Source organism: Mustela nigripes, chromosome 7 (genome assembly GCF_022355385.1).
Source record: "Mustela nigripes isolate SB6536 chromosome 7, MUSNIG.SB6536, whole genome shotgun sequence".
Classification (NCBI taxonomy): domain Eukaryota; kingdom Metazoa; phylum Chordata; class Mammalia; order Carnivora; family Mustelidae; genus Mustela; species Mustela nigripes.
Window position 1 is genome coordinate 86,092,288 of NC_081563.1, and position 13,946 is coordinate 86,106,233.

Here is a 13,946-nt window from a genome sequence, read left to right on the forward strand (position 1 = left end):
GCATACTGAAGGAGGTGGGCTGAGAGGAGTAAGCGCAGGGACAGGCGGTTGTGTTTTTTCTGCACTTTTTATTAAAGTGACAAAGTCAAATCAAAAGTAGACAGGGTAAAAAAAAAAAAAAACCAAAAAGAAGAGGAAAATTTCAAAAGGGAATCCAGTGGCTCACATCATTGGGAAGTATGGTAGGACCCAGGGGCTCTTTCTCTCATTCTGGGCCTCATCCCTGCTTAGCCCTTCATTTCTCAGACTTCTATAAACGTGGGCAACTCCAGGTGGCTAGGGCTGGTGCTCGCCCATAACTGTGGCAGATCTGGGTCATGGGTCCCCCCACAGATGGCCTGGTGGGGTGCAGATGGCCCAGCTGAAGCCACAAGAAGAGGAGTCTTATGGAATAAGGAAAGGGATAAAGGATACTCAACAGTTGAAAACTGCAACAGAAGACCACTGCATTGATTTTAATGGGTCACTCCTTGAAACATCGGAAGTTTAGTAAATTTGAGAGGTTTTTTTCCCCTTTTTATAGCAAATATTTTGATTATAAATTTCAGCACTGGTACAAGCTAATCTTTTGACGTAGCCATAAACACCAGATGCAAATTAAATGCACATATAAAAGCGCCAAAAGCTCTTAGAAGCCAAACATTAAATATATTCCGATCTTATAAGAAAAGTTACTTTGGACATGTTGTACCCTAATCAAACCTTGGCAGATCTCCTTAGCATTTAATAATAAAAGCTCTTTGTAACTTTCAGTTGACTCTTGTTATAGGCTCTAATCCTAAAGGGGGAAATGCCCACAAATAGTGACTTTATTGTAAATGGCATTTTAGGTACAAGGAGGTTTTCTAGTTAAATCTGGTGTATGTTGCAGATCCAATAAATAATGAAAGTAAAATGTCTTCACCATAGACCTCCTAAAACTTGGATGCCCAATGTTTAAATGAATTGACTTGAATATACTTTTGAACTATCCTATTTGTTTGACATTTTGTTGAATCTCCAGAGCTCCAGCTGGCAGGTGACACTTAGAGCATATTTTGAAGTCGTCTACTAGAACATCTATCTTCAAAGGAGCATTTAAGCGATTTTGACTTGAAAATCAGCAACATTAATAATGTATGACATATTCAAGCTTTTATGAGAACTCCACCTTTAATGTATGTAATTTTATTCAAGAAAAGTTAAAATGTTCTCATTATCATCAATGAAAATGTAACTCAGGATTAAAGACCCAGCGCTTGGTGTAAGAAAATCATCACGAAAGCTGAAAAGTGGTTTATGTTTGGAACCAACTCACCTGTTTGCCCCTTCAAATCATAGTTTTATTACTGTTACTAGATGCAGATAAAACTCATGGAACAAACTGTGGCGGGAGGGGGCTCTGCCGAGGAGCTTGTTCACATCCTTCCCTGCTGTAATTCCCCCCCCCCCCCCCCCAGGCAGCCCTGTGCTTCTGGGTCCACACCCTTCTCTCCAGCCTGACTGCTAACTTCTGTCCAGTCTGGAGTCCTCGGACAGCGTTCAGATTCTCCAAGACTTTTACCCATCTCCATATGTGGAGCCTGTTGTCCAGCACCCTCCTGCCCAGGACCCCTGGTGGAGCAAGGAGAACCCTGGAGCTGCCGGGGGTGGGGGGGAGGAGACTGGGGGGAGGGGACCCCAGTTGTTCTGAGAGCCTTATCTCTAATAGGGAAGTTAAAAATCCCAGTCGCTCCTGAGCACGGGTCACATGAAACATCTTTTTTTTTTTTTCTTCACAATGATTTCCATTCCTCCTTTGTTCTTTCCTCTGTGCAAAGGTGTTGCAGTGTATACATTATTGAACAAGCCGTAGAGAAAGCCATTACTTGGCGAGAAAATGTTACTTGACATCACCCAATACAGCATGCCAGCCATCACGGTTATCTGACGGTCCCGTTCTAGATATTCTCACCCATAATACGATTCACCAGAACACAGCACAGCAAAGCCTCCAAAACACTCAGGCACCAAATAAAATCCATGCAGTTGGATTTAATGATTAACAGGAGAACAGAAAGAAAAGCCCATCATTTGAAGTCATGTCAGATCTTGCCAAAGTACACCAGTATCCGCCCCCCCCCCACACACACACACACTTCAGGTCCCCTGTCTTCAGTCCTGAACTGCCTGGTATCCCACCTGTACCAGGTCCCATACCCAAGGGGGTGAGGGAGGGGGAGGGGTATGGCCAGGTAGGGCGGCTGGGTACTGCTCTTGGGTCCTTCTTCCTGTCTGCAGTCTGGCTATCCCAGGGATTCATGATTGGGCCAAAGGAGCAGTCCCCGTGGGAAAGTGTGTTCTTGCAAAATACCACACAGAGAGGGCATGAGTAGAAACACTGGTTAATGAGGACTTCTGGTCTGCCTTGTGGGGTTAGTTACTGTTTACTTATGGTAGGTAAAGATTGCCTGAGACATTGCAAAAGAGTGTGAGGGTTTGCCTCGCCTGCTAGGAAAAAATGTAATACTCTAGGAGAAAGAAAAAAATCACATTGTCTTTGTTAGAAAATCAAAAACACACATTGATGGGTTCAAGGTGCTTTTGCTAGAACTGGGAGAAGTAGGTGGTATGACTTCAGTGAAAGAAGAAACAGAGCAGAAGATGTGTGGGGAAAATAGCCACAGAGAAAGTGGCGGGGGGGGGGCTATGGAATTCCCACCCTGCCTCCAAATCCCTAACAGATTTGCCTTTTTTTTTTTTTAAAGATTTTATTTATTTATTTGAGAGACAGACAGTGAGAGAGAACATGAGCGAGGAGAAGGTCAGAGGGAGAAGCAGACTCCCCGTGGAGCCGGGAGCCCCATGCAGGACTTGATCCTGGGACTCCAGGATCATGACCTGAGCCGAAGGCAGTCGTCCAACCAACTGAGCCACCTAGGCGTCCCACAGATTTGCCTTTAAATTAGAGAGAGAGATTGCTTGGGGCCTGGACACCACGTGGTTGTGGGGGGGGGGGTTGAGTTGGGGCTGGCGGGCACAGCAGCACAGCCGTCTATGAGACGTCTGTGAACCACACTGCCTCCTCTGCATTCACAGATTTCCCTCTGAGCCTTTGAGATCTCCGAGCTGCCCCATGGCGGTGGCCCGTTGGCCTCATGTTTACTCGGGATATGTTTCTAACCCCACATCTTCACTCCCTGAACCTCAGCCCTGCTTCCACCTGGAGACAACGGGTCATTTCCTTTCCCAAGGACCAGAGGAACCACTTATCATAGGGTTTGGAGGCTTGATATGGAAAGTGAGGATGGACTTCTGACAGCTGGCAGTCCTCACACATTTCCCATAGGTCTCACGGTACAGGGTCTTACAGCACATGGTCTTACGGGTTCAGTAGGATTTTGTTGGTGTACGAGTCCCCACCACTTCGCTGGCTGCACGTGTTGGGCCATTTCCCTGATCCCCTCAGCCTCAGTTTCCCCATCTGTAGAAATAGAGGGATGCTCACTTTGTCGCAGGGCTGTTGATCTGAGTGTTCAGATCATGTAGATGTAGGGAAGGCCAGCATCCTCCCTATTCCCAGACATCTGTCTCTTGAATTTCCCTGCCTCAGCAACTGCCTGTGACCTTGCTCCCAAGCGATAATGTTTCTCAGGTGCCAAAAGCTCGCCAGGCGAGCTTTCTATTTTGGTGGCCATCTGGTGTTGGTAACATGTTGCCAAGACTGTTCAGAGGACTTTGGCCCTCTCCCGGTAGAATACCTGTTTGGGAAAAAAGAAACGCAAGGCCCTCACTCAGTAATTGTTATTCACAGAGTCCTTCATGTGCCTTGTATTACAATCTGCATTTATTACCTATTAGAGGCTGAATTATATCCCCTAGAATTGATATGTTCCGTCTTGACCCACCAGTTATGTCAGTGTGTGACCGGACTTGGTAAAGGGCCTTTAAAGAGGACACTGAGTTAAAACGAGGTCTTTAGGGTAGATCCAAGTCTGATGTCACTGGTGTCCTGTAAGAAGAGGAAATCAGGGCTCAGACGTGCAGCAAAGAGAAGCCATTGGAAAGACACAGCAAGAAGGCAGCCACCTGCCAGCTAACAAGGGAGGTCTCACTAGCCCCCAGAACTGTGAGAATATAGATTTCTGTTTAAGCTCCACGATCTGTGGGGTACCCTGTCATGGCAGCCCCAGCCCACTAATATGGTGCCACTATTGTCCACAGTTTATGGGTAAGAGAATGAAGACACACACTGAGTAACTTACCCAAGACTACACGGCTAATAAGTGGCCTGCTTGGAGTCTCCTGTGGGCCGGGCTTTCGGTTTCTTTGCCGCATTCCATATCCCCCTTTCCCTTCGAGAGTTGCCTCAAAGACTGGATCACATTAGAGCTGTAAAACAGGTCTAACTTTCCATGGTGTGCTTGCTATGCGGAATGTTCCAGTCTTGATAAATTTAAGCTCCATGCAGGTAAGAAACATGCCTGTCTCGTTTTTCTTGGTCTCCCCAAAGTCTAGGAAGGTGCCTGGTAAAAACTCAGTGGCTAAAGTAATTATTTTTTGCTTGAAGAGTCAGCAAAGTCACAAGCTCATAAGTCGGTCATAAGGTGGCTTCAACAATGTATCATGAGATCTAAGGTCTAATGCTGGCTTTTCTCCTGATCTTGACACCTTTTTGTGCCAATAAATATTCTAAATCCTGCTCTTCTGTAGGTGTTTTCTCAAGTAGCTTTCATTACTCACAAATTTGAAAAGGTCTATTAGAAAGTTATCTGTGGGGGGGGGCACCTGGGTGCTCAGTGGATTAAGCCTCTGCCTTCAGCTCAGGTCATGATCTCAGGGTCCCTGGATCGAGCCCCGCATCGGGGGCTCTGCTCAGCAGGGAGCCTGCCTGCTCCCCCCCCCCCACCTTCTTTGCCTGCCTCTCTGCCTACTTGCCATCTCTCTGTCAAATAAATAAATAAAATCTTAAAAAAAAAAAAAAGGTTATTTGTAAGAGCACGTAGGTGGCTCAGCCGATTAAGCATCTGATTAAGCATCTTGGTTTCGGCTCAGGTCATGATCTCAGGGTCATGAGATCGAGCCCCGCACTGGGTTCTGTGCTCAGCAGGGAATCTGCTTGAAGATTCTTTCCATCTGTCCCTCCCCTCACACACACACACACACCCCCACACACTCTCTCAAATAAATTTTTTTAAAAAAAAGTTATTTGTAAATATTATTTCTTAAAGTCTTGTTACCAGTAGAAATTTTCTTCTGCCTGGCCATTGCTGCCTTAGCATGCCAACTCCTTGATGAGGCTCAGAATACCCTGATGCTGAGCCTTCTAGACAGAAGCGTACTTTCTTGAATGGTCTGCCTTCTAGATTCTGGAGCTAGTGAATCTCACATAGGTTTGAAATCACATGAAAGATTCATTTGAAGATTTAGAGGTTCATGTTTTCATGTAAAGTGAGTTAACTTGTAAGTGGAAGTCTAAAATCATAACTTGGTTTCATACCTGGTTTACGTTCGTATTTCCTACATGTTTAAATAAAATGTTGTATATTTTTAAAAAAAAGAAAGAAAGAAAAGAAAAGTCTGCTGAAGCCATTCACTAAAGAATTGGTATGTCTGCGTGAAAGCCTTGTGAATGATCCCTTCATGTTGCTGGGCTGTCACCTCGTGCGTGCTATCCAAGGGCCTTATAGTGGCCAGACCCTACTGCTGGCACTAAATGTGGGGCAGCTGAGCCTTGAAGTGTGGGGGTGCTGGTCCAGGAGGTGGTGCTCAACACCCCACAGTAGACAGTGGTCATAAGGCAACATTCTGTTCCTCTTGAACTCCTGCCTGCTCAACAAGGGATCATTCTGTCTTTACTCCATTTAAAGGAAAAAAATGAGAGGTACAAGCTCCACCCATAAAAGTGCTTTGGTGTCATTTGTGGGGGTGGGTATCTGTAAATGGTTAGTTTCCATACCATCAAAATCCCCACATTGACAAGTTAGGAGGTGTTGTGGAGCTGATGGGTGGGCTGCTGTCTATCAGGCAAAGCTGGGGAGTCTGCCTGCCCTGCGAGGCTAGTGGCCCCGTGGCTCTGAGTGCCGATGTAACTTCCTCCCCTAGGCTCACTTCTCAAGAAGGTTCCGGAATTCTCTATGTTCTACCAGGGCTGAAACACTTTTACCTTAGAGCTTTTCACACTGTTTTCCCCTTGCACAGGAGGAAGTAAGTTTCCCAATGCAACTCAGTACTCACTCCCTTACGTATCTGAAGCTTCAGACCCTGCTTGATACACTTTGAGATTTTCTTATTCCCTTGAAGAAAACCCAAACAACTCAACACACACGAACAAGACGGTCACAACCCATTAAATTGGTTTTATGATCCACTAGTGGATTTTGAATCACCACATGAGAAATTCTGCCTTAGGCTTAACAGATGAACTAATTTTTTCCTAATTGGTTCATCACAACATGTGGGAAATGAGTCTCTTGTTTTGAAAGGACAGAATTGCAGGAAGACGAGAGAAGGAGGAGGAGGAGGGTATTGGTTGCACCCAGTGGGGCCAGTCTGCCAGACAGCTCTCAGAGGGCCCAAAGTGTCCCCGAAGTGGCACAGGCGTTGGGTTGGCGAGGTGGGAGCTAGGCAAGCAGCTCTGACCAGTCCTAGACTTAGAGCAGGTCTGAGCTTATCAGTCCAACTTCCCAGTGTGTACAAAGGTCAAAGACATCCTATCTAAGCAACTCTACCTTATTTTTCTCTAAGAGGGTCACAGGAATTTTCTAAAAAGTAGCATACTTCCAAAGGAAGCTAGCTCTCTGCTCTTTTGTAATCTTTTTGCGTTGCTAGTACTCTGACAATCTTTCCCAAGTGAGTGAGAGAGGGGAGGTGTAGGAATCCCCAGCTTTTGCAAAGGTGCACTCTAGCTGCACCTCCCTTTGTTGGCTGCAGGGTGTGCCCGTGGTGGCTTTGTCTACCTCCTGCCCCCCACCCCCGCCCCGGTGTGTCAGAGGGTTGGGGAAGGCATGTCTGAGCACCAGGGATGCCCCGTGCGTGCCCACTGAGCCCTTGCTGTGTCTCTGCAGGCCTCGGCAAGACCAAGAGGAAGACGAGCGCACGGGACGCGTCCCCGACACCCAGCACGGATGCCGAGTACCCTGCCAATGGGGGCGGCGCCGACCGCATCTATGACCTCAACATCCCCGCCTTTGTCAAGTTCGCCTATGTGGCGGAACGAGAGGACGAGCTGTCCCTGGTGAAGGGGTCGCGCGTCACCGTCATGGAGAAGTGCAGCGATGGCTGGTGGCGAGGCAGCTACAATGGGCAGATTGGCTGGTTTCCCTCTAACTATGTCCTAGAGGAGATGGATGAAGCGGCTGCCGAGTCTCCCAGCTTCCTGAGCCTGCGGAAAGGTGCCTCCATGAGCAACGGCCAGGGCGCCCGGGTCCTGCATGTGGTGCAGACACTGTACCCCTTCAGCTCGGTCACCGAGGAGGAGCTCAATTTTGAGAAGGGGGAGACCATGGAGGTGATAGAGAAGCCCGAGAATGACCCTGAGTGGTGGAAGTGCAAAAACGCCCGGGGGCAGGTCGGCCTGGTCCCCAAAAACTACGTAGTGGTCCTAAGCGACGGGGCTGCCCTACATCCCTCGCACGCGCCGCAGATAAGCTATGCGGGCCCTGCGTGCAGCGGGCGCTTCGCGGGCCGAGAGTGGTACTACGGGAACGTGACACGGCACCAGGCCGAGTGCGCCCTCAACGAGCGGGGCGTCGAGGGCGACTTCCTCATTAGGGACAGCGAGTCTTCGGTAAGTGCCCCGGGGTGGCAGAGGCCTGGTGGCTGCAGTGTACTCATCTCCATGGGTACATCATGCCCCGTGCTGGTCAGCTCCCTTCCCTGTCCATATAAGGCCCATAGCCAGAGCACATCTATAGCTCCAGGTAGCCTAGAGCCCCCCCATATCTGGGGCTCCAGTTAAGCTCAGGAAATACAATTTGCCTGTAAACCCATGTAAGGTTGCTGCCTTGTAATAGACTATGTCTTCCGTGGGGATGGGAACCCAGCTGGGGACAGTGGTCGTCATTGTCCTGCAGACGTACTCTTGCAGATGGGATGGTAAGGAAGGTGGCTTTGTAGCTCCTGAAGGTGGTTTGGCTGCTCTACAGAGATTACCCCTTTAATGTTCTACAGACTCAGACATCGTTTTTCTCTCTAGGCTTCCCATTCTGTTCATGAGCCCACTCCCTGCTGACCGCAGCCCTGGTGGTTGACTTTGTTTCCTCTCTGGGTCCGAGGCATGTCTGCTGCTCTCAGCGGGCGGGGCACCTGGGTTCTGACCCAGCCTTTGTGCATTGGTTGGTTTTCCTTTTGAAACCATACAATCCTATGGTCATCTCTGCTGCAGGCAGCATCGCGGAGTTCATCTCCCGAAAGCTTTTAAAGCACTTATGAATGGAATTGAAAAGAAGAAGACAGGGCTTAAGAGAGCAGAGTTTGCGTGTGTGAACTGAATCAGAGGTAGGAGGCCGCTTGCCTCATAGCAGATCCTCTTCTAGCAGTCGGTTGACAGATCTGGGGTTTGTGTTTTGGGTACGAGGCTGAGCCTGTCTGGAAGAACAGGGCCAGTGTCACGCAAGGTAACCTTTTCATGTGTAAACATTGTGGAAATACTCAACCCAACCGGTTTTGTTGATCCCTTTAAAGATGCACCTTCCATATAATAAGATTCCCCCGAAACAAGAGTGCTGTAGATAGAGTGCATTGCAATTATTTTGTGTCGGTTCTGGCAGGTTTCAGTTTAATTTTTAAAATGCAAACTACAAGACTAGGAAATATGTAATCTGTACTGTAATTGGGGTCCTCTGGGAAGGCTGATAGCGCCATCAGTCAGTGCATATTTAAGACTCTTGCAGAAGGATCTGCGAGGAACTCGAGGCCATGGAAATGTTTTTCCTTCTCTGAGAGAGAGGCACCTGCGATGTGTTCTTCAAGGCAGGAGGAGCATCATGGTGGTGGCTACTGGACCCCTCGCCGTGTCAGCAGGTCACGGCGTTGGCAGCCGCCTTAGATGTGCTGAGGCAAGCACCCCAGGCCTGGATATTAACTCCCTCTGAAATCTGAACTCTGTGATTTTCTTATCCAGCCGCCAGAGCTTATCGTTGCTGGCAAGACATCAGATCGAATCGTTCTCACGTGACGTAAGCTCTGCACAGAGCTGCCTTCAGATCATGCTGGAGGCTTAGGAGGATGAAGTATGTTGCACGTTTAACTCTTGAGCAGAAACTTAGAGGAATCACTGGAAAACCAATTATGGTAGAAGGTGGTTGGTCCAGAGTGCCTAAGGGATAACTATAATCCTGAGTCAGGAAGTATAAACTTGATTTAGAGATTTGGAATTTGAGAGGCCCCTGACTGGTCCAGTTGGTGGAACGTGTGAGTCTTGACCTTGGGGTTGTATGTTCAAGCCCCACGTTGGATGTAGAGATTACTTTTTTAAAAAATAATAATTTTTGAGTTTGAAGACACTTTTAAGAATGGAGAGGGGTCAAAGCAGCCCTGCGGTGCGGAGACCTTAGCCTCATTCACTGTTCTTCCTATCTAGGGCTTGGGGCGAGGGAGATGAGAAAAGTGCCCTCCTGACTGCTGGCCTCAGGGCAGACCTCCTACTACATTTCCATAAGAAACACATATTCGGTGGGGGTCACTGTCTGAACTCAGAGACCAGATCCCGGTGGATGGGGGGACACAGGCCTCCCCCTTCTCACTGCGCTTTGCTCGTGTGTGTTTTTCGCAAACTGGAGGTTTGCAGCAGCCCCGTGGTGAGCAAGTCTGACTGGCACCGATTTCCACCAGCATTTGCTCACATTGTGTCCCTGTCCCGTCTTGATAATTCTCACAGTATTTGATACTTTTTCCTCATGTTTATATTTGTTATGGTGATCTGTGATCAGAGATTTTTGACTTCCTGAAAGTTCGGGTGTTGGCTAGTGTTTATTATCCATGAAGTTTTTTTTAGTTGAGATGTGTGCATTATTTTTTAAACGTAATGCTATCGCACACTTAATGGACTACAGGATAGTGTAAACGTAACTTTCATACACACTGAGAAATCACAGAATTCATCTGATTTGTTTTCTTGTGAAATTTTCTTCTTTGCTATGGTCTATAGAGTATTCCCAAGGTATGCCTGAGCTTTCTTCACCTGGGTTCTGTCTTAGCACTTGAATAAGCTCCCGTGGCTTGTTTGTCTCAGATTATGAGAGAATATGTTGACTTTCTAAATAACTGAAATGTTAATTATTAAAACTGTATTTTAACCATTTTTATAGGACACTCTCCTGATTTTTTGCATTTTGTCTTAACTTAGAAAAGTGAGCTGTGGCACACTAATGGTGTGATTCCAGGAGAATGGAGGCAGGAGAGGACCCCCCATCAGCCCTGCACCCTCTCTAGCACCAGCTCGGGCTGAAGAGGACCACATGACCCAATGTGCAGGGCTGTGACGGTGTGCAGGGCTGCCCGTACTAGTGGCTTTTGCCTTCACACATGGCATTTTCCCTGTTGGGATGCCTGCCTTGTGCCAAAGGGATGTTCTGGGGGTCTCCAAGGCATGCTGCTGTATTTTTCCCAACAGCAGACCTAGGTCTGCTTTTCCTACTCCCACCGGGCTCCTCTGAGGCTGTTGAGGAACTTTATGGTTGGACAGGTGGACAGATCATTCCTTATTCATTTTCCACCATCTCCTGTCTGCCTCTGCCTTGCCTCTTTGCCTGTCCTGTCTCCCAACGCTCTCTTATCCTTTGTCTCCTTTGCTATTCACTTGGGCACTTCTGAGATGAGCCTGGCTTTCAGAGCCACCACAGACCGATGTGAGCCTTTGACATAGCCGCTGTAATCTAACAGAACATCGTGTCCTGCCGGGGTCGGAAAGGCTTCTGATGGGATGCAGGGACATCTTTGTTTCACTTCCCTTCTCTCTCGCCATCTTTGGGCATGGGACTTTCCTCTGATTGAGGTCACCACAGGACACCTGGCTTCTGCGGGAGCTCAGCAGCATTTTCAGAGCTTTTCTTCCAGATAGGCCTCCTTAAGATCTCCTGAGGGATTCTGCTATAAATAATCGAGGCGCTTGCTTGAAGTTATCGTGCATTTAAAAATACTCAGTATTTCCCTGTTTTGAAAAATAAAAATACACCTAACACTGCGTCTTTGCAGACTACCAATAGAGTTGCCTAGGACATGCGTGCATTTAAGGGAGGAGGAGCGCCTGTTTTGGAAAAATAAGTACAAACCTTACCACATCCTGGACTTGCCCGTGTGAGTGATGTCCTGGGTGTTATCAGAGCTGTCAGGCATGTTTTATCAAGGAATGAACAAGACCAACCAAAGGATCCTATTTGGGCGCCCTTTCCTGTCCCAAATCTCAATACCTACCCTCCGTTTCTACCGTATTCTCTCCCTTCCTCTCAGCCCCATAATTATCATTTCTCTTAGCAGCTCAGGGTGAAAACAGCACTGTTTCTTAACCCCCATGTTCAGATTCCCTGCATGCACCTGCGAATCCATAGCTCATGAAGTCTAGAGAATTCCAAGTTCCTGCCTGTCCTCTGTGCGCTCACCAGACATCCTGATGCATTTGCCCGCATGTATTTGTACTCTGCGGATAGGGTTGGAAAGCCGTGCTCACCGTTAGGAAAAACCAGCAGCGGGCATTCTGGGAAGCTCTGGAAGTTGTCAGTAACTTAGCTTTACAGGAGCTCCATCCTCCCTCCTTGAAGCCATTATTTGGAAAGAGACAGCTTACGCCTATGATGCGGTCTGCCGAGGAGACTAGCCGTGCAGCACCCACCCGTGGCTTAGGGAGCCCTTCTCCTATGCCGGACTTAAGAAATCCTGGCGAGAGCTCCTTCTTCCACATGTGTATGGTATGTTTCACAGTGGGTTTTGGAAACTAATTGCTGATCATCCACAGCGTTTGTTTCTGATGGAGAAAAACAACCTTTTGCTAAAGATCACGTAATGTGTGCGGTGACCACATGAACAGTCATGTGTTCATTCCTTGCTCTTTTTGAAAAAAAAAAATTATATTTATCTATCTCCATCCATCCATTAAGATTATCTGGCCAGAGAGGAACAGAAGGAAGGAATTAGTATAGTTCCTTGTTATAGTATTCAAATTTTATTTCTTCTAGAAATCATAATTTTATTGCCAAAACTCTGTTTTGGGGTGATGTCATCCCTTTGCCTCTCTAGATCACTGATGCTTACACTGTCCCACAGGCCAACATCTCTCTGAGGGCTGGTAAGATAGAGACCATGGGGTCCCACCCCTAACGTTCCTGACTGTGACTCCCTTACCGTGACTCCTGGAAGATCTGGAGCTCGAGAAATTGCATTTCTTAGCACATTCCTCAGTGATACTGATGCTGATGCTACTGAACTGAGGACCACACTTTGAGAATGATTATTGTAACCTGAATGGTTTCAGACACATTTACATTAGCTGTTGAAATACTACATTTGCTTAATTCTACATTTGCAAGAACTATAAACATGCTCAAAGTTGAACATTTATCTCTTCTAAAGTTTTCCTCAGGTAGAACTGTTGGCTTTCTGTTGAGTGGAATTCAGCTTCTAAAGTGCTTTATGTGGTTTTTTTTTTCAGCTGTTTAGGATGGCCTTTGCTCTGTGTCTCAGAGTGGGAAAGAGGGCAGTCGTCAGAGCAGAGTGAACCCTGCTTCCTAGCAGCTCAGAGAGGGGGGACCCACGGAGTGAGTTCCTTACAACAGTGATACTCACGAGCTTTCTTAAATCCATGGTCTGGGGCCATGATCTCTAGATGCCTTCTCAGGTTTGGGTTAATGTTAAGGAAGAGCCGTGCCTACATGTATCTTTCCATTGAGAAAACAGTACTGAATGGAAGCTTTAAGCCTGTATTTTTTTTTTTTATAGTATGTCTCACTTGAAATATATCACATTTTTAAAACTGCAAGGACCCAAAGCATCACTTAGGGTGGCTGCTTTTCCAAGAGTTCACTCCTCATCACCTGTCTCGCTGACCCGCCTCCCAGATGGCCCTGAGCCTCTTCAGCTCCAGCACGCCCCTCCGTATTTACCTTCAGACAAATCATCAAACTCATGCATCTGTGAAAAAGGCTAGAGTCTTATTTAAAGCTAGTTCTTGAAATATTGATCAGTCACAAGTGTCCCAGGGTATCCTTGTGATTTTTTTCAGAACCCAACCCTATACTGAGCCCTTGGCCTTTGTTCAAGGCCTGGCTCCCCGTTCATCCCCGGAGGAGGGGGTTCTTCCTGGGAGGAGGGGAATGGACTGGTTCTCTGAGTGCTCTGCTTGTGTCTTTGCAGACTACCGATAGAATTGCATGTAACCAGTAGGCAAAATAAATTAGCCCATCAGTAACACAGAAAGCACCCGAGAATCTTAGAATACCATTATTTATGATGAAGGGCTTTAAATGGAGTCTGATTTCTGCTTTGTTGCAAATAAAAGTAAATAGTTCTGAATCCATTGATTTGTTTTTGGAGGGAGATTAATGTTGAAAAGGAAGAGTAGTCTGTTACCCCAAACTCAGCTAACTGGTGACGTGTAATGTAAAGGAAACAGGTGAAGGTTCGCCAGGGGGGCCCTGTTAGGCCAGTGGACTAGGGCAGTGAGGCTGCGCAGAGCCACTCTCCTCCCCTTTGTGAGCTGAGAGTTGCTGAGTGGCCTCTTCTGTTTATGCCTGGTGTCTCTCCAGGTCCTATTGTGCAAGTTTCCCTCCTTGCGCTTCCTGCTGTTGGGTTCTTGGAGTGGGCTGTCTCTGCCTCCAGACCTTTATACAGGCCTAGAAAAATCTAGAATGCAGTTCACCTCCCCTGTGCCCCTCACCAGTGGAATGTATGCATGTCCTTCAAGTCTCATTCCAGCCACCTTTGCTCCTGCAGAGTCTTTCCTGACCTGCAGGCCTGGGCCATGTGCTCCTTACATACTCCTGGGTCACAGGGCA

At 47.4% G+C, this 13,946-nt stretch overlaps 1 protein-coding gene across 2 annotated transcripts in view; it reads left to right on the forward strand.

Annotated features, from left to right (window-relative positions):
- Positions 1–13,946, forward strand: part of NCK2 (NCK adaptor protein 2) — a 154,200-nt gene that overhangs the window by 127,423 nt on the left and 12,831 nt on the right. For both annotated transcript variants that reach the window (XM_059406374.1, XM_059406373.1), the window contains exon 4: positions 7,026–7,747. In XM_059406374.1, the coding sequence (XP_059262357.1) occupies positions 7,026–7,747 (722 nt within the window). The remainder of the gene's footprint in view (positions 1–7,025; positions 7,748–13,946) is intronic.